The sequence below is a fragment of the Oncorhynchus mykiss genome, chromosome 24 (genome assembly GCF_057628025.1).
Source record: "Oncorhynchus mykiss isolate SJ-2025 chromosome 24, ASM5762802v1, whole genome shotgun sequence".
Taxonomy (NCBI): Eukaryota; Metazoa; Chordata; class Actinopteri; order Salmoniformes; family Salmonidae; genus Oncorhynchus; species Oncorhynchus mykiss.
The window spans coordinates 37,842,501-37,868,301 of record NC_143045.1 but is presented as its reverse complement, the minus strand read 5'-3'; the positions used below and the strand labels follow the sequence as shown (position 1 = coordinate 37,868,301).

The following is a 25,801-nucleotide window of genomic DNA, read 5'->3' as shown; positions in this document are numbered from 1 at the left end:
ACTCTGCACCTGCCTGGTGTTCACAATTCCCATGTTCTCTCATGTCACCCCACTCCTCCTCACACTCCACTGGCTTCAAGTCGAAGCTCGTATCCACTACAAGACCATGGTGCTTATTTACGGAACAGCAAGAGAAACTGCCCCTCCCTACTTTCAGGCTACGCTCAAACCCTACACCACAACCCGAGCACTCCGTCCTGCCACCTCTGGTCTATTGGCTCTCCCACCATTACGGGAGGGCAGCTCCCGCTCAGCCCAGTCCAAGCTCTTCTCTATCCTGCCATCCCAATGGTGGAACCAGCTTCCTCCTGAAGCAAGGATTGCAGAGTCCCTCCCCATCTTCCCCCTGAAGCTAGGACAACAGAGTCCCTCCCCATCTTCCCCCTGAAGCTAGGACAGCAGAGTCCCTCCCCATCTTCCCCCTGAAGCTAGAACAGCAGAGTCCCTCCCCATCTTCTCCCTGAAGCTAGGACAGCAGAGTCCCTCCCCATCTTCCCCCTGAAGCTAGGACAGCAGAGTCCCTCCCCATCTTCCCCCTGAAGCTAGGACAGCAGAGTCCCTCCCCATCTCCCCCCTGAAGCTAGGACAGCCGAGTCCCTGTCCATCTCAGCCCTGAAGCTAGGACAGCAGAGTCCCTCCCCATCTTCCCCCTGAAGCTAGGACAGCAGAGTCCCTCCCCATCTTCCCCCTGAAGCTAGGACAGCAGAGTCCCTCCCCATCTTCCCCCTGAAGCTAGGACAGCAGAGTCCCTACCCATCTTCCCCCTGAAGCTAGGACAGCAGAGTCCCTCCCCATCTTCCGAAAGCACCTGAAACCCTAACTCTTCACTGAGTATCATAAATAATCCCCCTCTAAAAAGCTCTGACTTTGCTGATAACTACTTTATTAAGACAAAGTGTACTTACTCTGCCTGTGATACGTAGTTGTCCCACCTAGCTGTCTGAAGATCAATACACTAACTGTAAGTCTCTCTGGATAAGAGCGTCTACTAAATTACTAAAATCTCCAATGGAAATGAACGTGAGAGAAGAAGAAAGGGAAATGTTGATGTCTCCTCACCTCACTGGTCAAGCCCACAGCTCTGTGTATTTTAACCACGTGTCCCAGCAGGACTGGGTACTGCTGACCCACAACCCTCAGCGTGGGCAGGAAGGGGGCCATGGAGGCGGGGCTAGCCTGTGACACGTACACCAGCGCAGCCAGTAGGGTCTCGTTCAGAGAGGCATCGCCTAGGTAACCAACCAGGGAGGGCACCAGGGGGCTCAGCACCTGGAGGGGGAGAGAGGAAGGAGAGAGGAGGGAGAGAGGAGGGAGAGAGGAGGGGGGAGGGGAGAGAGGAGGGAGGGGGAGAGAGGAGGGAGAGAGGAGGGAGGGGGGAGAGAGGAGGGAGGGGGGAGAGAGGAGGGAAAGAGGAGGGAGGGGGGAGAGAGGAGGGAGAGAGGAGGGAGAGAGGAGGGAGGGGGAGAGAGGAGGGAGGGGGGAGAGGGGAGAGAGGGGGGAGAGAGGAGGGAGAGAGGAAGGAGGGGGGAGAGAGGAGGGAGGGGGGAGAGAGGAGGGAGAGAGGAGGGAGGGGGGAGGGAGGGGAGAGAGAGGAGGGAGAGAGGAGGGAGAGAGGAGGGAGGGGGAGAGAGGAAGGAGAGAGGAGGGAGAGAGGAGGGAGAGAGGAGGGGGGAGGGGAGAGAGGAGGGAGGGGGAGAGAGGAGGGAGAGAGGAGGGAGGGGGAGAGAGGAGGGAGGGGGGAGAGAGGAGGGAGAGAGGAGGGAGGGGGGAGAGAGGAGGGAGAGAGGAGGGAGAGAGGAGGGAGAGAGGAGGGAGGGGGAGAGAGGAGGGAGAGAGGAGGGAGGGGGGGAGGGAGGGGAGAGAGAGGAGGGAGAGAGGAGGGAGAGAGGAGGGAGGGGGAGAGAGGAAGGAGAGAGGAGGAAGAGAGGAGGGAGGGGGGAGAGAGGAGAGAGAGAGGAGGGAGGGGGGAGAGAGGGTTAGAAAGGAGGGAGGGGGGAGAGAGGGGGAGAGAGGAGGAAGAGAGGAGGGAGGGGGGAGAGAGGAGGGAGAGAGGAGGAAGAGAGGAGGGAGGGGGAGAGAGGAGGGAGAGAGGAGGGAGGGGGGAGAGAGGAGGGAGAGAGGAGGGAGGGGGTAGAGAGGGGGGGAAAGGAGGGAGGGGGGAGAGAGGGGGGAAAGGAGGGAGAGAGGAGGAAGAGAGGAGGGAGGGGGGAGAGAGGAGGGAGAGAGGAGGAAGAGAGGAGGGAGGGGGAGAGAGGGGGAGAGAGGAGGAAAAGAGGAGGGAGGGGGGAGAGAGGAGGGAGGGGGGAGAGAGGAGGGAGAGAGGAGGGAGGGGGGAGGGAGGGGAGAGAGAGGAGGGAGAGAGGAGGGAGAGAGGAGGGAGGGGGAGAGAGGAGGGAGGGGGGAGAGAGGGGGAGAGAGGAGGAAGAGAGGAGGGAGGGGGGAGAGAGGAGGGAGAGAGGAGGAAGAGAGGAGGGAGGGGGAGAGAGGGGGGAGAGAGGAGGGAGGGGGGAGAGAGGAGGGAGAGAGGAGGGAGGGGGAGAGAGGGGGGAGAGAGGAGGGAGGGGGGAGAGAGGAGGGAGAGAGGAGGGAGGGGGTAGAGAGGGGGGGAAAGGAGGGAGGGGGGAGAGAGGGGGAGAAAGGAGAGGGGGGAGATTAAACCAGAGACTAGCATTGAGTTTGAAAGATGGAAAAGATTCTAAAAGGTGTCATGGAAATATGTAGTATTTCATTAGGTTCCCCAGTAGCTACAACCAAAGCTGCAGTTACTCTTTGTGGGGTCCACACAATGAAATAATACATAACATTAACAGACAGGAACAGAACTACATACATTTTAATTAAGAATTCACACTTTCATGTTCTTATGTGTTAGCAATCCATGCAAAATGTTCTCCTAATAACGGCTACAGTGCAGTCCTGCATTTTGTTACAGTTACATTCTGTAAAGAGAAAGAGAACAGAAAGTGGAGGAAGATGAGTAGAGAACAGAAAGAGGAGGAAGATGAGAAACAGAACAGAAAGAGGAGGAAGATCAGTAGAGAACAGAAAGAGGAGGAAGATGAGTAGAGAGCAGAAAGAGGAGGAAGATGAGTAGAGAACAGAAAGAGGAGGAAGATGAGAAACAGAACAGAAAGAGGAGGAAGATGAGTAGAGAACAGAAAGAGGAGGAAGATGAGTAGAGAACAGAAAGAGGAGGAAGATGAGAAACAGAACAGAAAGAGGAGGAAGATGAGTAGAGAACAGAAAGAGGAGGAAGATGAGTAGAGAACAGAAAGAGGAGGAAGATGAGAAACAGAACAGAAAGAGGAGGAAGATGAGAAACAGAACAGAAAGAGGAGGAAGATGAGTAGAGAACAGAAAGAGGAGGAAGATGAGTAGAGAACAGAAAGAGGAGGAAGATGAGTAGAGAACAGAAAGAGGAGGAAGATGAGAAACAGAACAGAAAGAGGAGGAAGATCAGTAGAGAACAGAAAGAGGAGGAAGATGAGTAGAGAACAGAAAGAGGAGGAAGATGAGTAGAGAACAAAAAGAGGAGGAAGATGAGAAAGAGAACAGAAAGAGGAGGAAGATGAGTAGAGAACAGAAAGAGGAGGAAGATGAGAAACAGAACAGAAAGAGGAGGAAGATGAGTAGAGAACAGAAAGAGGAGGAAGATGAGTAGAGAACAAAAAGAGGAGGAAGATGAGAAACAGAACAGAAAGAGGAGGAAGATGAGTAGAGAACAGAAAGAGGAGGAAGATGAGAAACAGAACAGAAAGAGGAGGAAGATGAGAAACAGAACAGAAAGAGGAGGAAGATGAGAAACAGAACAGAAAGAGGAGGAAGATGAGAAACAGAACAGAAAGAGGAGGAAGATGAGTAGAGAGCGGAAAGAGGAGGAAGATGAGTAGAGAACAGAAAGAAGAGGAAGATGAGAAAGAGAGCAGAAAGAGGAGGAAGATGAGTAGAGAACAGAAAGAGGAGGAAGATGAGAAACAGAACAGAAAGAGGAGGAAGATGAGAAACAGAACAGAAAGAGGAGGAAGATGAGAAAGAGAACAGAAAGAGGAGGAAGATCAGTAGAGAACAGAAAGAGGAGGAAGATGAGTAGAGAGCAGAAAGAGGAGGAAGATGAGTAGAGAACAGAAAGAAGAGGAAGATGAGAAAGAGAGCAGAAAGAGGAGGAAGATGAGTAGAGAACAGAAAGAGGAGGAAGATGAGAAAGAGAACAGAAAGAGGAGGAAGATGAGAAAGAGAGCAGAAAGAGGAGGAAGATGAGAAAGAGAACAGAAAGAGGAGGAAGATGAGAAAGAGAGCAGAAAGAGGAGGAAGATGAGAAAGAGAGCAGAAAGAGGAGGAAGATGAGTAGAGAACAGAAAGAGGAGGAAGATGAGAAAGAGAGCAGAAAGAAGAGGAAGATGAGTAGAGAACAGAAAGAGGAGGAAGATGAGTAGAGAACAGAAAGAGGAGGAAGATGAGAAAGAGAACAGAAAGAGGAGGAAGATGAGAAACAGAACAGAAAGAGGAGGAAGATGAGAAAGAGAGCAGAAAGAAGAGGAAGATGAGTAGAGAACAGAAAGAGGAGGAAGATGAGTAGAGAACAGAAAGAGGAGGAAGATGAGAAACAGAACAGAAAGAGGAGGAAGATGAGAAACAGAACAGAAAGAGGAGGAAGATGAGAAACAGAACAGAAAGAGGAGGAAGATGAGAAGAGAGCAGAAAGAGGAGGAAGATGAGTAGAGAACAGAAAGAAGAGGAAGATGAGAAAGAGAGCAGAAAGAGGAGGAAGATGAGTAGAGAACAGAAAGAGGAGGAAGATGAGAAAGAGAACAGAAAGAGGAGGAAGATGAGAAAGAGAGCAGAAAGAGGAGGAAGATGAGAAAGAGAACAGAAAGAGGAGGAAGATGAGAAAGAGAGCAGAAAGAGGAGGAAGATGAGAAAGAGAGCAGAAAGAGGAGGAAGATGAGTAGAGAACAGAAAGAGGAGGAAGATGAGAAAGAGAGCAGAAAGAAGAGGAAGATGAGTAGAGAACAGAAAGAGGAGGAAGATGAGTAGAGAACAGAAAGAGGAGGAAGATGAGAAAGAGAACAGAAAGAGGAGGAAGATGAGAAAGAGAGCAGAAAGAGGAGGAAGATGAGTAGAGAACAGAAAGAGGAGGAAGATGAGAAAGAGAGCAGAAAGAGGAGGAAGATGAGTAGAGAACAGAAAGAGGAGGAAGATGAGAAAGAGAGCAGAAAGAGGAGGAAGATGAGTAGAGAACAGAAAGAAGAGGAAGATGAAAAAGAGAGCAGAAAGAGGAGGAAGATGAGTAGAGAACAGAAAGAGGAGGAAGATGAGAAAGAGAACAGAAAGAGGAGGAAGATGAGAAAGAGAGCAGAAAGAGGAGGAAGATGAGTAGAGAACAGAAAGAGGAGGAAGATGAGAAAGAGAGCAGAAAGAGGAGGAAGATGAGTAGAGAACAGAAAGAGGAGGAAGATGAGAAAGAGAGCAGAAAGAGGAGGAAGATGAGTAGAGAACAGAAAGAAGAGGAAGATGAAAAAGAGAGCAGAAAGAGGAGGAAGATGAGTAGAGAACAGAAAGAGGAGGAATATGAGAAAGAGAGCAGAAAGAGGAGGAAGATGAGAAACAGAACAGAAAGAGGAGGAAGATGAAAAAGAGAGCAGAAAGAGGAGGAAGATGAGTAGAGAACAGAAAGAGGAGGAAGATGAGTAGAGAACAGAAAGAGGAGGAAGATGAGAAACAGAACAGAAAGAAGAGGAAGATGAGAAAGAGAGCAGAAAGAGGAGGAAGATGAGTAGAGAACAGAAAGAGGAGGAAGATGAGAAACAGAACAGAAAGAGGAGGAAGATGAGAAACAGAACAGAAAGAGGAGGAAGATGAGAAACAGAACAGAAAGAGGAGGAAGATCAGTAGAGAACAGAAAGAGGAGGAAGATGAGTAGAGAGCAGAAAGAGGAGGAAGATGAGTAGAGAACAGAAAGAAGAGGAAGATGAGAAAGAGAGCAGAAAGAGGAGGAAGATGAGTAGAGAACAGAAAGAGGAGGAAGATGAGAAAGAGAACAGAAAGAGGAGGAAGATGAGAAAGAGAGCAGAAAGAGGAGGAAGATGAGAAAGAGAACAGAAAGAGGAGGAAGATGAGAAAGAGAGCAGAAAGAGGAGGAAGATGAGAAAGAGAGCAGAAAGAGGAGGAAGATGAGTAGAGAACAGAAAGAGGAGGAAGATGAGAAAGAGAGCAGAAAGAAGAGGAAGATGAGTAGAGAACAGAAAGAGGAGGAAGATGAGTAGAGAACAGAAAGAGGAGGAAGATGAGAAAGAGAACAGAAAGAGGAGGAAGATGAGAAACAGAACAGAAAGAGGAGGAAGATGAGAAAGAGAGCAGAAAGAAGAGGAAGATGAGTAGAGAACAGAAAGAGGAGGAAGATGAGTAGAGAACAGAAAGAGGAGGAAGATGAGAAACAGAACAGAAAGAGGAGGAAGATGAGAAACAGAACAGAAAGAGGAGGAAGATGAGAAACAGAACAGAAAGAGGAGGAAGATGAGAAGAGAGCAGAAAGAGGAGGAAGATGAGTAGAGAACAGAAAGAAGAGGAAGATGAGAAAGAGAGCAGAAAGAGGAGGAAGATGAGTAGAGAACAGAAAGAGGAGGAAGATGAGAAAGAGAACAGAAAGAGGAGGAAGATGAGAAAGAGAGCAGAAAGAGGAGGAAGATGAGAAAGAGAACAGAAAGAGGAGGAAGATGAGAAAGAGAGCAGAAAGAGGAGGAAGATGAGAAAGAGAGCAGAAAGAGGAGGAAGATGAGTAGAGAACAGAAAGAGGAGGAAGATGAGAAAGAGAGCAGAAAGAAGAGGAAGATGAGTAGAGAACAGAAAGAGGAGGAAGATGAGTAGAGAACAGAAAGAGGAGGAAGATGAGAAAGAGAACAGAAAGAGGAGGAAGATGAGAAAGAGAGCAGAAAGAGGAGGAAGATGAGTAGAGAACAGAGAGGAGGAAGATGAGAAAGAGAGCAGAAAGATGAGGAAGATGAGTAGAGAACAGAAAGAGGAGGAAGATGAGAAAGAGAGCAGAAAGAGGAGGAAGATGAGTAGAGAACAGAAAGAAGAGGAAGATGAAAAAGAGAGCAGAAAGAGGAGGAAGATGAGTAGAGAACAGAAAGAGGAGGAAGATGAGAAAGAGAGCAGAAAGAGGAGGAAGATGAGTAGAGAACAGAAAGAAGAGGAAGATGAAAAAGAGAGCAGAAAGAGGAGGAAGATGAGTAGAGAACAGAAAGAGGAGGAATATGAGAAAGAGAGCAGAAAGAGGAGGAAGATGAGAAACAGAACAGAAAGAGGAGGAAGATGAAAAAGAGAGCAGAAAGAGGAGGAAGATGAGTAGAGAACAGAAAGAGGAGGAAGATGAGTAGAGAACAGAAAGAGGAGGAAGATGAGAAACAGAACAGAAAGAGGAGGAAGATGAAAAAGAGAGCAGAAAGAGGAGGAAGATGAGTAGAGAACAGAAAGAGGAGGAAGATGAGTAGAGAACAGAAAGAGGAGGAAGATGAGTAGAGAACAGAAAGAAGAGGAAGATGAAAAAGAGAGCAGAAAGAGGAGGAAGATGAGTAGAGAACAGAAAGAGGAGGAAGATGAGTAGAGAACAGAAAGAGGAGGAAGATGAGTAGAGAACAGAAAGAGGAGGAAGATGAGTAGAGAACAGAAAGAGGAGGAATATGAGAAAGAGAGCAGAAAGAGGAGGAAGATGAGTAGAGAACAGAAAGAGGAGGAAGATGAGAAAGAGAACAGAAAGAGGAGGAAGATGAGTAGAGAACAGAAAGTTAAACTGAGGAAGATGAGTAGAGAACAGAAAGTTAAACTGAGGAAGATGAGTAGAGAACAGAAAGTTAAGCTGAGGAAGAAAAGTAGATAACAGAAAGTTAAAAGAGGAGGAGGATGAGAAAGAGAAGTGTTGGTAGAATGGGTTGAGATGAGTTGAGATGAAGAGAGGAGAGAAAGAGAGAGAAAGAGCAGAGTTGAGATGGAGAGAGAGAGAGAAAGAGCATTGTTGAGATGGAGAGAGAGAGAGAGAGAGAGAGAGAGAGAGAGAGAGAGAGAGAATTGTTGAGATGGAGAGAGAGAGAGAGAGCAGAGTTGAGATGGAGAGAGAGAGAGAGAGCAGAGTTGAGATGGAGAGAGAGAGAGAGAGGCCTGGTGGTGACAGCAGTCCTAAGATCACTAAGATCTAAAACAGGACATCAGGCAAGGCTGTTGAGAGGTCTGGGAGGAACACAGAAGAAAGAAGGGATCTGAGGGGAATTGAAAAGGAAGAGGGAACAGAGAAGAGGGGTGAAGCCTGAATATCATTACGTTCGCATGGAGACCTTAACCATCAAAGACATGGACACATACAGATACACACAGTGACGATGCGTCACGAGAGGCAGGTTGAGCGGAGCCCCACCAATACCCAGCATGCAATTCTGGTATTTCATGTCACAACAACATATTGTATCAGTTAACAAACAATTTGTATTTTTTATTGTTTGATCTAATAAGCGCACGTGGTCGTATATCCATTGTTTTGGGACATTTTCGTTGAGTAAGTGATTGAGTAAGTCAGCCTTGCTCTGTGTTTTCTGTTGAGGAGGGGCAGACAGAGAAAGTACAGTGAGTGGGCGTCGTCGATCTTCTCTGGTTGCGCATGATTGGTTCATGGTACTGTCGCTCGTGGGGACACGACGTCAGCACAGCACCTGCTGGGAGAGATGGCCAGCAAAAGCCCCTCTTCGGTGCTCTCAGATAAATCAACCAACGTCTTGAGCCCAAGTAACTTTGATTGGACTGATGTGTCAACTTCGTAGCTAGCTAGTTGTCACTGTTACCACGTCTTCAAGCTAGGTCGATTAGCTAGCTGAAACATGTCGACTAGTTTAGCTATATCCTGGCACTGTTACCACGTCTTCAAGCTAGGTCGATTAGCTAGCTGAAACATGTCGACTAGCTTAGCTATATCCTGGCAAATCCTTTTCAAATGTAGCATTATTAAGGAACTGTAGACATAAAACGTCTCGGTGTTCATTAGCCATCTAAACTTTCAAATATAGCAAGCTGGAAAAGAGGATTCACGTCGAATGGTTGGTTGGTGGATCACGGAGCAGTGGCTAACATCTGTTTTGAGGTCGGCTAGCTAATATTGTTGATGTTTGATGGAAGACTGTAATACACATGGAACCACATGTAGAAGAAGGGTTAGTTATAAATATATCGTATTTGATGGAAGCGCAACTGTGAGTTAACCCCATCAAAATTCTCACCTTAAAATCGCCACGGGACACACGCAAGCACGCACACACACACAGTGCATGCACACACACACACACACACACACACAGTGCACGCACACACACACACACACACACACACAGTGCACGCACGCACACACACACACACAGTGCACGCACACACACATACAGGGCACGCACACACACACACACAGTGCACGCACACACACACACAGTGCAGGCACACACACACACACACACACACACACAGTGCACACACAGACACACACAGTGCACGCACACACACACACACACACACACACACAGTGCAGGCACACACACACACACACACACACACACACACACACACACGCACACAGACACAGTGCACACACACACAGTGCACACACACACAGACACAGTGCACGCACACACCAGTCTTTGAAGAGTTATGACCTTTCCACAAGCTCTGTCGCTCTGACTGACTGACCCCTGTCTTACCTGGTCGGTGAGAAACATGATGTCTTTTAGTCAGGGGGTCAGGGGGTGATCCTGGGGTGATGAACAGCCTTGCTGTGAGACTCACTGGCTATATTCAATCCCCTTTACTACCACCTCATTCCCTGTCCTGGCCAGACCACCATCCCCCCAATACCACCATCACCCCAATACCACCATCACCCCAATACCACCATCACCAAAATACCACCATCACCCCAATACCACCATCACCACAATACCACCATCACCCTAATACCACCATCCCCCCAATACCACCATCACCCCAATACCACCATCACCAAAATACCACCATCACCACAACACCACCATCACCCCAATACCACCATCACCCCAATACCACCATCACCCCAATACCACCATCACCCTAATACCACCATCCCCCCAATACCACCATCACGCCAATACCACCATCACCAAAATACCACCATCACCCCAATACCACCATCACCACAATACCACCATCACCACAATACCACCATCACCCCAATACCACCATCACCCCAATACCATCATCACCACAATACCACCATCACCCCAATGCCACCATCACCCCAATACCACCATCACCATCATCACCACAATACCACCATCACACCAATACCACCATCACCACAATACCACCATCACCCCAATACCACCATCACCCCAATAACACCATCACCAAAATACCATCATCAACACAATACCACCATCACCACAATACCACCATCACCTCAATACCACCATCACCCTAATACCACCATCACCAAAATACCATCATCACCACAATACCTCCATCACCATCATCACCACAATGCCACCATCACCCCAATACCATCATCACCACAATACCATCATCACCACAATACCACCATCACCATCATCACCACAATGCCACCATCACCCCAATACCACCATCACCACAATACCACCATCACCACAATACCACCATCACCCCAATACCACCATCACCCCAATACCACCATCACCCCAATACCACCATCACCAAAATACCACCATCACCCCAATACCACCATCACCACAATACCACCATCACCCTAATACCACCATCCCCCCAATACCACCATCACCCCAATACCACCATCACCAAAATACCACCATCACCACAATACCACCATCACCCCAATACCACCATCACCCCAATACCACCATCACCCCAATACCACCATCACCCTAATACCACCATCCCCCTAATACCACCATCACGCCAATACCACCATCACCAAAATACCACCATCACCCCAATACCACCATCACCACAATACCACCATCACCACAATACCACCATCACCCCAATACCACCATCACCCCAATACCATCATCACCACAATACCACCATCACCCCAATGCCACCATCACCCCAATACCACCATCACCATCATCACCACAATACCACCATCACACCAATACCACCATCACCACAATACCACCATCACCCCAATACCACCATCACCCCAATAACACCATCACCAAAATACCATCATCAACACAATACCACCATCACCACAATACCACCATCACCTCAATACCACCATCACCCTAATACCACCATCACCAAAATACCATCATCACCACAATACCTCCATCACCATCATCACCACAATGCCACCATCACCCCAATACCATCATCACCACAATACCATCATCACCACAATACCACCATCACCATCATCACCACAATGCCACCATCACCCCAATACCACCATCACCACAATACCACCATCACCACAATACCACCATCACCCCAATACCACCATCACCACAATACCACCATCACCACAATACCACCACCACCCCGATACCACCATCACCCCAATGCCACCATCACCCTAATACCACCATCCCCTCAATACCACCATCACCCCAATACCACCATCACCCCAATACCACCATCATCCTAACACCACCATCACCCCAATACCACCATCACCCCAATACCACCATCACCCCAATACCACCATCACCCTAACACCACCATCACCCCAATACCACCATCACCCCAATACCACCATCACCCCAATACCACCATCACCCCAATACCACCATCACCCCAATACCACCATCACCAGAATACCACCATCACCCAAATACCACCATCACCACAATACCACCATCACCCCAATACCACCATCACCCCAATACCACCATCACCCCAATATCACCATCACCCCAATACCACCATCACCCCAATACCACCATCACCCCAATACTGCCATCACCCCAATACTACCATCACCCTAATACCACCATCACCACAATACCACCATCACCCCAATACCACCATCACCCCAATACCACCATCACCCCAATACCACCATCACCCTAATACCACCATCACCCCAATACCACTATCACCACCATCACCCCAATACCACCATCACCACAATACCACCATCACCACAATACCACCATCACCCTAATACCACCATCACCCCAATACCACCATCACCCTAATACCACCATCACCACAATACCACCATCACCCCAATACCACCATCACCCCAATACCACCATAACCATCATCACCACAATACCACCATCACCCCAATACCACCATCACCACAATACCACCATCACCATAATACCACCATCACCCCAATACCACCATCACCACAATACCACCATCACCCCAATACCACCATCACCACAATACCACCATCACCACAATACCACCAACACCATAATACCACCACCACCCCGATACCACCATCACCCCAATGCCACCATCACCCCAATGCCACCATCACCCCAATACCACCCCAATACCACCATCACCCAAATACCACCATCACCCCAATACCACCATCACCCCAATACCACCATCACCACAATACCAGCATCACCCTAATACCACCACCCCCCCAATACCACCATCACGCCAATACCACCATCCCCCCAATACCACCATCACCCCAATACCACCATCACCACAATACCACCATCACCACAACACCACCATCACCCCAATACCACCATCACCCCAATACCACCATCACCCCAATACCACCATCACCCTAATACCACCATCCCCCCAATACCACCATCACGCCAATACCACCATCACCAAAATACCACCATCACCCCAATACCACCATCACCACAATACCACCATCACCACAATACCACCATCACCCCAATACCACCATCACCCCAATACCATCATCACCACAATACCACCATCACCCCAATGCCACCATCACCCCAATACCACCATCACCATCATCACCACAATACCACCATCACACCAATACCACCATCACCACAATACCACCATCACCCCAATACCACCATCACCCCAATAACACCATCACCAAAATACCATCATCAACACAATACCACCATCACCACAATACCACCATCACCTCAATACCACCATCACCCTAATACCACCATCACCAAAATACCATCATCACCACAATACCTCCATCACCATCATCACCACAATGCCACCATCACCCCAATACCATCATCACCACAATACCATCATCACCACAATACCACCATCACCATCATCACCACAATGCCACCATCACCCCAATACCACCATCACCACAATACCACCATCACCACAATACCACCATCACCCCAATACCACCATCACCCCAATACCACCATCACCCCAATACCACCATCACCAAAATACCACCATCACCCCAATACCACCATCACCACAATACCACCATCACCCTAATACCACCATCCCCCCAATACCACCATCACCCCAATACCACCATCACCAAAATACCACCATCACCACAATACCACCATCACCCCAATACCACCATCACCCCAATACCACCATCACCCCAATACCACCATCACCCTAATACCACCATCCCCCTAATACCACCATCACGCCAATACCACCATCACCAAAATACCACCATCACCCCAATACCACCATCACCACAATACCACCATCACCACAATACCACCATCACCCCAATACCACCATCACCCCAATACCATCATCACCACAATACCACCATCACCCCAATGCCACCATCACCCCAATACCACCATCACCATCATCACCACAATACCACCATCACACCAATACCACCATCACCACAATACCACCATCACCCCAATACCACCATCACCCCAATAACACCATCACCAAAATACCATCATCAACACAATACCACCATCACCACAATACCACCATCACCTCAATACCACCATCACCCTAATACCACCATCACCAAAATACCATCATCACCACAATACCTCCATCACCATCATCACCACAATGCCACCATCACCCCAATACCATCATCACCACAATACCATCATCACCACAATACCACCATCACCATCATCACCACAATGCCACCATCACCCCAATACCACCATCACCACAATACCACCATCACCACAATACCACCATCACCCCAATACCACCATCACCACAATACCACCATCACCACAATACCACCACCACCCCGATACCACCATCACCCCAATGCCACCATCACCCTAATACCACCATCCCCTCAATACCACCATCACCCCAATACCACCATCACCCCAATACCACCATCATCCTAACACCACCATCACCCCAATACCACCATCACCCCAATACCACCATCACCCCAATACCACCATCACCCTAACACCACCATCACCCCAATACCACCATCACCCCAATACCACCATCACCCCAATACCACCATCACCCCAATACCACCATCACCCCAATACCACCATCACCAGAATACCACCATCACCCAAATACCACCATCACCACAATACCACCATCACCCCAATACCACCATCACCCCAATACCACCATCACCCCAATATCACCATCACCCCAATACCACCATCACCCCAATACCACCATCACCCCAATACTGCCATCACCCCAATACTACCATCACCCTAATACCACCATCACCACAATACCACCATCACCCCAATACCACCATCACCCCAATACCACCATCACCCCAATACCACCATCACCCTAATACCACCATCACCCCAATACCACTATCACCACCATCACCCCAATACCACCATCACCACAATACCACCATCACCACAATACCACCATCACCCTAATACCACCATCACCCCAATACCACCATCACCCTAATACCACCATCACCACAATACCACCATCACCCCAATACCACCATCACCCCAATACCACCATAACCATCATCACCACAATACCACCATCACCCCAATACCACCATCACCACAATACCACCATCACCATAATACCACCATCACCCCAATACCACCATCACCACAATACCACCATCACCCCAATACCACCATCACCACAATACCACCATCACCACAATACCACCAACACCATAATACCACCACCACCCCGATACCACCATCACCCCAATGCCACCATCACCCCAATGCCACCATCACCCCAATACCACCCCAATACCACCATCACCCAAATACCACCATCACCCCAATACCACCATCACCCCAATACCACCATCACCACAATACCAGCATCACCCCAATACCACCATCACCACAATACCACCATCACCCCAATACCACCATCACCCCAATACCACCATCACCCCAATACCACCATCACCACAATACCACCATCACCCCAATACCACCATCACCACAATACCACCATCACCCCAATACCACCATCACCCCAATACCACCATCACCACAATACCATCATCACCCCAATACCACCATCACCACAATACCACCATCACCCCAATACCACCATCACCCCAATACCACCATCACCCCAATACCACCATCACCACAATACCACCATCACCCCAATACCACCATCACCCCAATACCACCATCACCCTAATACCACCATCACCACAATACCACCATCACCCCAATACCACCATCCCCGTAATACCACCATCACCCCAATACCACCATCACCACAATACCACCATCACCCCAATACCACCATCACCACAATACCACCATCACCCTAATACCACCATCACCACAATACCACCATCACCCCAATACCACCATCACCATAGTACCACCACCACCCCGATACCACCATCACCCCAATACCACCATCACCCCAATACCACCATAACCATCATCACCCCAATACCACCATCACCCCAATACCACCCTCACCCTAATACCACCATCACCACAATACCACCATCACCCCAATACCACCATCACCCCAATACCACCATCACCCTAATACCACCATCACCACAATACCACCATCACCACAATACCACCATCACCCTAATACCACCATCACCACAATACCACCATCACCACAATACCACCATCACCCTAATACCACCATCACCACAATACCACCATCACCCAAATACCACCATCACCCTAATACCACCATCACCACAATACCACCATCACCCCAATACCACCATCCCCGTAATACCACCATCACCCCAATACCACCATCACCACAATACCACCATCACCCCAATACCACCATCACCACAATACCACCATCACCCTAATACCACCATCACCACAATACCACCATCACCCCAATACCAACCTCACCATAGTACCACCACCACCCCGATACCACCATCACCCCAATACCACCATCACCCCAATACCACCATAACCATCATCACCCCAATACCACCATCACCCCAATACCACCCTCACCCTAATACCACCATCACCACAATACCACCATCACCCCAATACCACCATCACCCCAATACCACCATCACCCTAATACCACCATCACCCCAATACCACCATCACCCTAATACCACCATCACCCTAATACCACCATCACCACAATACCACCATCACCACAATACCACCATCACCCTAATACCACCATCACCACAATACCACCATCACCACAATACCACCATCACCCTAATACCACCATCACCACAATACCACCATCACCCAAATACCACCATCACCACAATACTACCATCACCCCAATACCACCATCACCCCAATACCACCATCACCCTAATACCAACATAACCACAATACCACCATCACCCCAATACCACCATCACCCCAATATCATCATCACCCTAATACCACCATCACCCCAATACCACTATCACCACCATCACCCCAATATCACCATCACCCCAATACCAGCATCACCCCAATACCACCATCACCCCAATACCGCCATCACCCCAATACCACCATCACCCTAATACCACCATCACCACAATACCACCATCACCCCAATACCACCATCACCCCAATACCACCATCACCCCAATACCACCATCACCCCAATACCACCATCACCCTAATACCACCATCACCCCAATACCACTATCACCACCATCACCCCAATACCACCATCACCACAATACCACCATCACCACAATACCACCATCACCCTAATACCACCATCACCACAATACCACCATCACCCCAATACCACCATCACCCCAATACCACCATAACCATCATCACCACAATACCACCATCACCCCAATACCACCATCACCACAATACCACCATCACCGTAATACCACCATCACCCCAATACCACCATCACCACAATACCACCATCACCCCAATACCACCATCACCATAGTACCACCACCACCCCGATACCACCATCACCCCAATGCCACCATCACCCCAATACCACCATCACCACAATACCACCATCACCCAAATACCACCATCATCCCAATACCACCATCACCCCAATACCACCATCACCACAATACCACCATCACCACAATACCACCATCACCCTCATACCACCATCACCCCAATACCACCATCACCCTAATACCACCATCACCACAATACCACCATCACCCCAATACCACCATCACCCCAATACCACCATAACCATCATCACCACAATACCACCATCACCCCAATACCACCATCACCACAATACCACCATCACCGTAATACCACCATCACCCCAATACCACCATCACCACAATACCACCATCACCCCAATACCACCATCACCATAGTACCACCACCACCCCGATACCACCATCACCCCAATGCCACCATCACCCCAATACCACCATCACCACAATACCACCATCACCCAAATACCACCATCATCCCAATACCACCATCACCCCAATACCACCATCACCACAATACCAGCATCACCCCAATACCACCATCACCACAATACCACCATCACCCCAATACCACCATCACCCCAATACCACCATCACCCTAATACCACCATCACCACAATACCACCATCACCCCAATACCACCATCCCCGTAATACCACCATCACCCCAATACCACCATCACCACAATACCACCATCACCCCAATACCACCATCACCACAATACCACCATCACCCTAATACCACCATCACCACAATACCACCATCACCCCAATACCACCATCACCATAGTACCACCACCACCCCGATACCACCATCACCCCAATACCATCATCACCCCAATACCACCATAACCATCATCACCCCAATACCACCATCACCCCAATACCACCCTCACCCTAATACCACCATCACCACAATACCACCATCACCCCAATACCACCATCACCCCAATACCACCATCACCCTAATACCACCATCACCACAATACCACCATCACCACAATACCACCATCACCCTAATACCACCATCACCACAATACCACCATCACCACAATACCACCATCACCCTAATACCACCATCACCACAATACCACCATCACCCAAATACCACCATCACCCTAATACCACCATCACCACAATACCACCATCACCCCAATACCACCATCCCCGTAATACCACCATCACCCCAATACCACCATCACCACAATACCACCATCACCCCAATACCACCATCACCACAATACCACCATCACCCTAATACCACCATCACCACAATACCACCATCACCCCAATACCAACCTCACCATAGTACCACCACCACCCCGATACCACCATCACCCCAATACCACCATCACCCCAATACCACCATAACCATCATCACCCCAATACCACCATCACCCCAATACCACCCTCACCCTAATACCACCATCACCACAATACCACCATCACCCCAATACCACCATCACCCCAATACCACCATCACCCTAATACCACCATCACCCCAATACCACCATCACCCTAATACCACCATCACCCTAATACCACCATCACCACAATACCACCATCACCACCATCACCCTAATACCACCATCACCACAATACCACCATCACCACAATACCACCATCACCCTAATACCACCATCACCACAATACCACCATCACCCAAATACCACCATCACCCTAATACCACCATCACCACAATACCACCATCACCCCAATACCACCATCCCCGTAATACCACCATCACCCCAATACCACCATCACCACAATACCACCATCACCCCAATACCACCATCACCACAATACCACCATCACCCTAATACCACCATCACCACAATACCACCATCACCCCAATACCAACCTCACCATAGTACCACCACCACCCCGATACCACCATCACCCCAATACCACCATCACCCCAATACCACCATAACCATCATCACCCCAATACCACCATCACCCCAATACCACCCTCACCCTAATACCACCATCACCACAATACCACCATCACCCCAATACCACCATCACCCCAATACCACCATCACCCTAATACCACCATCACCCCAATACCACCATCACCCTAATACCACCATCACCCTAATACCACCATCACCACAATACCACCATCACCACCATCACCCTAATACCACCATCACCACAATACCACCATCACCACAATACCACCATCACCCTAATACCACCATCACCACAATACCACCATCACCCAAATACCACCATCACCACAATACTACCATCACCCCAATACCACCATCACCCCAATACCACCATCACCCTAATACCAACATAACCACAATACCACCATCACCCCAATACCACCATCACCCCAATATCACCATCACCCTAATACCACCATCACCCCAATACCACTATCACCACCATCACCCCAATATCACCATCACCCCAATACCAGCATCACCCCAATACCACCATCACCCCAATACCGCCATCACCCCAATACCACCATCACCCTAATACCACCATCACCACAATACCACCATCACCCCAATACCACCATCACCCCAATACCACCATCACCCCAATACCACCATCACCCCAATACCACCATCACCCTAATACCACCATCACCCCAATACCACTATCACCACCATCACCCCAATACCACCATCACCACAATACCACCATCACCACAATACCACCATCACCCTCATACCACCATCACCCCAATACCACCATCACCCTAATACCACCATCACCACAATACCACCATCACCCCAATACCACCATCACCCCAATACCACCATAACCATCATCACCACAATACCACCATCACCCCAATACCACCATCACCACAATACCACCATCACCGTAATACCACCATCACCCCAATACCACCATCACCACAATACCACCATCACCCCAATACCACCATCACCACAATACCACCATCACCCTAATACCACCATCACCACAATACCACCATCACCCCAATACCACCATCACCATAGTACCACCACCACCCCGATACCACCATCACCCCAATGCCACCATCACCCCAATACCACCATCACCACAATACCACCATCACCCAAATACCACCATCATCCCAATACCACCATCACCCCAATACCACCATCACCACAATACCAGCATCACCCCAATACCACCATCACCACAATACCACCATCACCCCAATACCACCATCACCCCAATACCACCATCACCACAATACCACCATCACCCCAATACCACCATCACCACAATACCACCATCACCCCAATACCACCATCACCCCAATACCACCATCACCACAATACCAGCATCACCCCAATACCACCATCACCACAATACCACCATCACCCCAATACCACCATCACCCCAATACCACCATCACCACAATACCACCATCACCCCAATACCACCATCACCACAATACCACCATCACCCCAATACCACCATCACCCCAATACCACCATCACCACAATACCACCATCACCCCAATACAACCATCACTCCAATACCACCATCACCCCAATACCACCATCACCCCAATACCACCATCACCCCAATACCACCATCAACCCAATACCACCATCACCCTAATACCACCATCACCACAATACCACCATCACCCCAATACCACCATCACCCCAATACCACCATCACCCTAATACCACCATCACCCCAATACCACTATCACCACCATCACCCCAATACCACCATCACCCCAATACCACCATCACCACAATACCACCATCACCCTAATACCACCATCACCACAATACCACCATCACCCCAATACCACCATAACCATCATCACCACAATACCACCATCACCCCAATACCACCATCACCCCAATACCACCATCACCCTAATACCACCATCACCACAATACCACCATCACCCCAATACCACCATCACCCCAATACCACCATCACCCTAATACCACCATCACCCCAATACCACCATCACCCTAATACCACCATCACCCTAATACCACCATCACCACAATTCCACCATCACCACAATATCACCATCACCCTAATACCACCATCACCATAATACCACCATCACCCCAATACCACCATCACCCCAATACCACCATCACCCTAATACCACCATCACCCTAATACCACCATCACCCTAATACCACCATCACCCTAATACCACCATCACCCCAATACCACCATCACCCTAATACCACCATCACCCTAATACCACCATCACCCCAATACCACCATCACCCTAATACCACCATCACCCTAATACCACCATCACACAGATTTCACTCCAACATTCCAATATGGCTGCCACAATACCATTAATATATACATGTTTTAAATGAGAGATGACATCTTTCAGATGAGTGTACTGTTCTTATTTCTGTGTACTTCAACTATGTTTAGGAATCCAATGCCCTAATTATACTCACCTGGGTCTGGATGCAGAAAAGGCTTCAGACTGCTTGGAAAAACACCAAGCACTCCAAGTCGCCACTTTATGGACCAATGGGGCGACTGGAAGAGAATCCAACCCCTGGCCTCTGACCCTCTCCCTACAACCTGCCCCCACTGCTGTACAACCTGCCCCCACTGTGGTACAACATGCCCCCACTGTGGTGTAACATGCCCCCACTGTGGTACAACCTGCCCCCACTGTGGTACAACATGCCCCCACTGTGGTACAACCTGCCCCCACTGTGGTACAACATGCCCCCACTGTGTTACAACATGCCCCCACTGTGGTACAACATGCCCCCACTGTGGTACAACCTGCCCCCACTGTGGTACAACCTGCCCCCACTGTGGTACAACATGCCCCCACTGTGTTACAACATGCCCCCACTGTGGTACAACCTGCCCCCACTGTGGTACAACATGCCCCCACTGTGTTACAACATGCCCCCACTGTGGTACAACATGCCCCCACTGTGGTACAACCTGCCCCCACTGTGGTACAACCTGCCCCCACTGTGGTACAACCTGCCCCCACTGTGGTACAACCTGCCCCCACTGTGGTACAACATGCCCCCACTGTGGTACAACATGCCCCCACTGTGTTACAACCTGCCCCCACTATGGTACAACCTGCCCCCACTGTGGTACAACATGCCCCCACTGTGGTACAACCTGCCCCCAATGTGGTACAACATGCCCCCACTGTGGTACAACCTGCCCCCACTGTGGTACAACATGCCCCCACTGTGGTACAACCTGCCCCCACTGTGGTACAACCTGCCCCCACTGTGGTACAACATGCCCCCACTGTGGTACAACATGCCCCCACTGTGGTACAACCTGCCCCCACTGTGGTACAACCTGCCCCCACTGTGGTCAACCTGTACCCTCCTCATCCTAGACCCCACTCTCTGGAGTGCAGCACAGTGTTAATTCACCCATTACCCTCCTCATCCTAGACCCCACTCTCTGGAGTGCAGCACAGTGTTAATTCACCCATGTATGAATTCTGGACTTTCTCATGACTAATGTGTTGTCATGACTAATGTGTTGTCATGACTAATGTGTTGTCATGACTAATGTGTTGTCATGACTCATGTGTTCTCAAGACTAATGTGTTCTCATGACTAATGTGTTCTCATGACTAATGTGTTCTCATGACTAATGTGTTCTCTGAATGCGCTCCATTCCTCCAGCATCGGTTGCCATTTTGCCAGGGGTTTGTTACAGGCAAGTCACTCACACACACGCTCATAAAATGACACACACACACACACACACACACACACACACACACACACACACACACACACACACACACACACACACACACACACACACACACACACACACACACACACACACACACACACACACACAGGCACGCACTGAGTAATCGCACACATACCTGTGGCTGTTGTTCGGCGACCATCTGGATCAGCCTCAGCAGGTGTTGTTGCTCCGGTGACTCGAGCTGTGACATCATGGCCGTCAGGTTGCCTAGGTGACGATGGATGGCATGGGGCAGTTTGGGGTAGACGGACGGCAGCACGCGTAGGAGCATGTGGTTACCTAGACGACACGACAAGAGACAGGGTCCAGGTAAAACTATGTTTGTGACAACAGATTCAAGGTCTCACAGATTCAAGGTCTCACAGATTCAAGGTCTCACAGATTCAAGGTCTCACAGATTCACGGTCTCACAGATTCCAGGTCTCACAGATTCAAGGTCTCACAGATTCCAGGTCTCACAGATTCAAGGTCTCACAGATTCAAGGTCTCACAGATTCAAGGTCTCACCAATATTCCTTCCCTGACGTTCATCCTTCAGGAAGAACGTAAAATGTTGCTGTAGAAATGGAAGAAAATAGACATGTGTACCAGAAACAGTCAATATTTCCCAAGAGACATATCTAATATCTCACGCATCTGAACAATGACTTTGTCTTCAAGTACTATCTTTATTCCTTATGACATTACATGAACACAAACAATGACTTTTTTGTTAAATTCGTAGCTTTTTCAATAAAGTAGTTTTGGATTGATTTATGTCCCCACAGTAAAAGGCTGGATTTAATAGAATGAGTGAACCTGTGGGGTAAACCTGGTCATGATTTACTCTATCGGGGGTAAAACTATGTGACGTTCCTACAGAATGACTCTGTCCTCCTAATCAAAGGCCTATGTTGTTGTTGATGTTCTTCTTGTTGTTGTTGATGATGTTGTTTGTGTTCTTTTCCTTTGTTTTCGGGTTTAATCAATGTAATTATTTCATTTTATTTTAAATGTCAAACCACATCATCTGCAGGACATATGGCATTAGTGAGACCGAGAGAGAAAGAGTGAGAAAGAGAGAGACAACGAGAGAGAAAGAAAGAAAGAAAGAAAGAAAGAAAGAAAGAAAGAAAGAGGGGGTAGAGAACAATAGAGAGAGATTGAGAGAGAGAGAGAGAGAGAGATGGAGAAAGAGAGATTGAGAGAGAGAGAGAGAGAGAGAGAGAGAGAGAGATGGAGAAAGAGAGAGTGAGAGAGAGAGAGATTGAGAGAGAGAGTGAGAGAGAGAGAGAGAGAGAGAGAGAGAGAAAGAGAGAGAAAGAGAGAGTGAGAGAGAGAGAGAGAGAGAGAGAGAGAGAGAGAGGAGAGAGAGAGAGAGAGAGTGAGAGAGACAGAGAGAGAGTGAGAGAGTGAGAGAGAGAGAATTCAGAATGTAGAATTCCGCAAAAATATCCTCCGTGTACAACGTAGAACACCAAATAATGCATGCAGAGCAGAATTAGGCCGATACCCACTAATTATCAAAATCCAGAAAAGAGCCATTACATTTTACAACCACCTAAAAGGAAGTGATTCCCAAACCTTCCATAACAAAGCCATCACCTACAGAGAGATGAACCTGGAGAAGAGTCCCCTAAGCAAGCTGGTCCTGGGGATCTGTTCACAAACACAAACAGACCCCACAGAGCCCCAGGACAACAACACAATTAGACCCAACCAAATCATGAGAAAACAAAAAGATAATTACTTGACACATTGTAAAGAATTAACAAAAAAACTGAGATAACTAGAATGCTATTTGGCCCTAAACAGAGAGTACACAGCGGCAGAATACCTGACCACTGTGACTGAACCAAACTTAAGGAAAGCTTTGACTATGTACAGACTCAGTGAGCATAGCCTTGCTATTGAGAAAGGCCGCCGAGGGCAGACATGGCTCTCAAGAGAAGACAGGCTATGTGCTCACTGCCCACACAATGAGGTGGAAACTGAGCTGCACTTCCTAACCTCCTGCCCAATGACTGACCATATTAGAGAGACATATTTTCCTCAGATTACACAGATCCACAAAGGATTTGAAAACAAATCCAATTTTGATAAACTCCCATATCTACTGGGTGAAATTCCACAGTGTGCCATCACAGCAGCAAGATTTGTGACATGTTGCCACGAGAAAAGGGCAACCAGTGAAGAACAAACACCATTGTAAATACAACCCATATTTATGCTTATTTATTTTATCTTGTGTCCTTTAACCATTTGTACATTGTTAAAACACTGTATATATATAATATGACATTTGTAATGTCTTCTGTATGTGTAATGTTTACTGTTAATTTTTATTGTTTATTTCACTTTTGTATATTATCTACCTCACTTGCTTTGGCAATGTTAACACGTTTCCCATGCCAATAAAGCCCCTTGAATTTAATTTAATTTAATTTAATTGAGAGAGAGAGAGAAAGAGAAAGAAAGAGAGAGACAGAGAGAGAGCGAGAGACAGAGACAGAGACAGAGAGAGAGAGAGAGAGAGAGAGAGAGAGAGAGAGAGAGAGAGAGAGAGGAGAAGTTAGGAGGTGTGTACAGTTTATCAGGGTTAGAAGTAGAGAACAATAGAGACAGATGATAGCTTTGTCCTATCATCTAAGATAGTTTAGAACTGTTCTGCTTTGGTAAAATCAACATGTACTTCTTGTCTATAAAAATGTTATGAATTGGATTTAATTGATTACAAGGAGTCCAAAATAGAGTGTCAGACTGAGAGAACAACAGA

General features: G+C 48.4%; 1 protein-coding gene across 3 annotated transcripts in view; it reads right to left on the bottom strand.

Annotated features, from left to right (window-relative positions):
* The window catches only part of LOC110503413 (ventricular zone-expressed PH domain-containing protein), a 206,028-nt gene that overhangs the window by 91,663 nt on the left and 88,564 nt on the right, over window positions 1-25,801 (bottom strand). For all 3 annotated transcript variants that reach the window (XM_036962011.2, XM_036962012.2, XM_090218941.1), the window contains exons 5-6: window positions 23,162-23,325; window positions 1,060-1,269 (exon numbers count right to left, since the gene is read on the bottom strand). In XM_036962011.2, coding sequence (XP_036817906.2) covers window positions 1,060-1,269; window positions 23,162-23,325 — 374 coding nt within the window. The remainder of the gene's footprint in view (window positions 1-1,059; window positions 1,270-23,161; window positions 23,326-25,801) is intronic.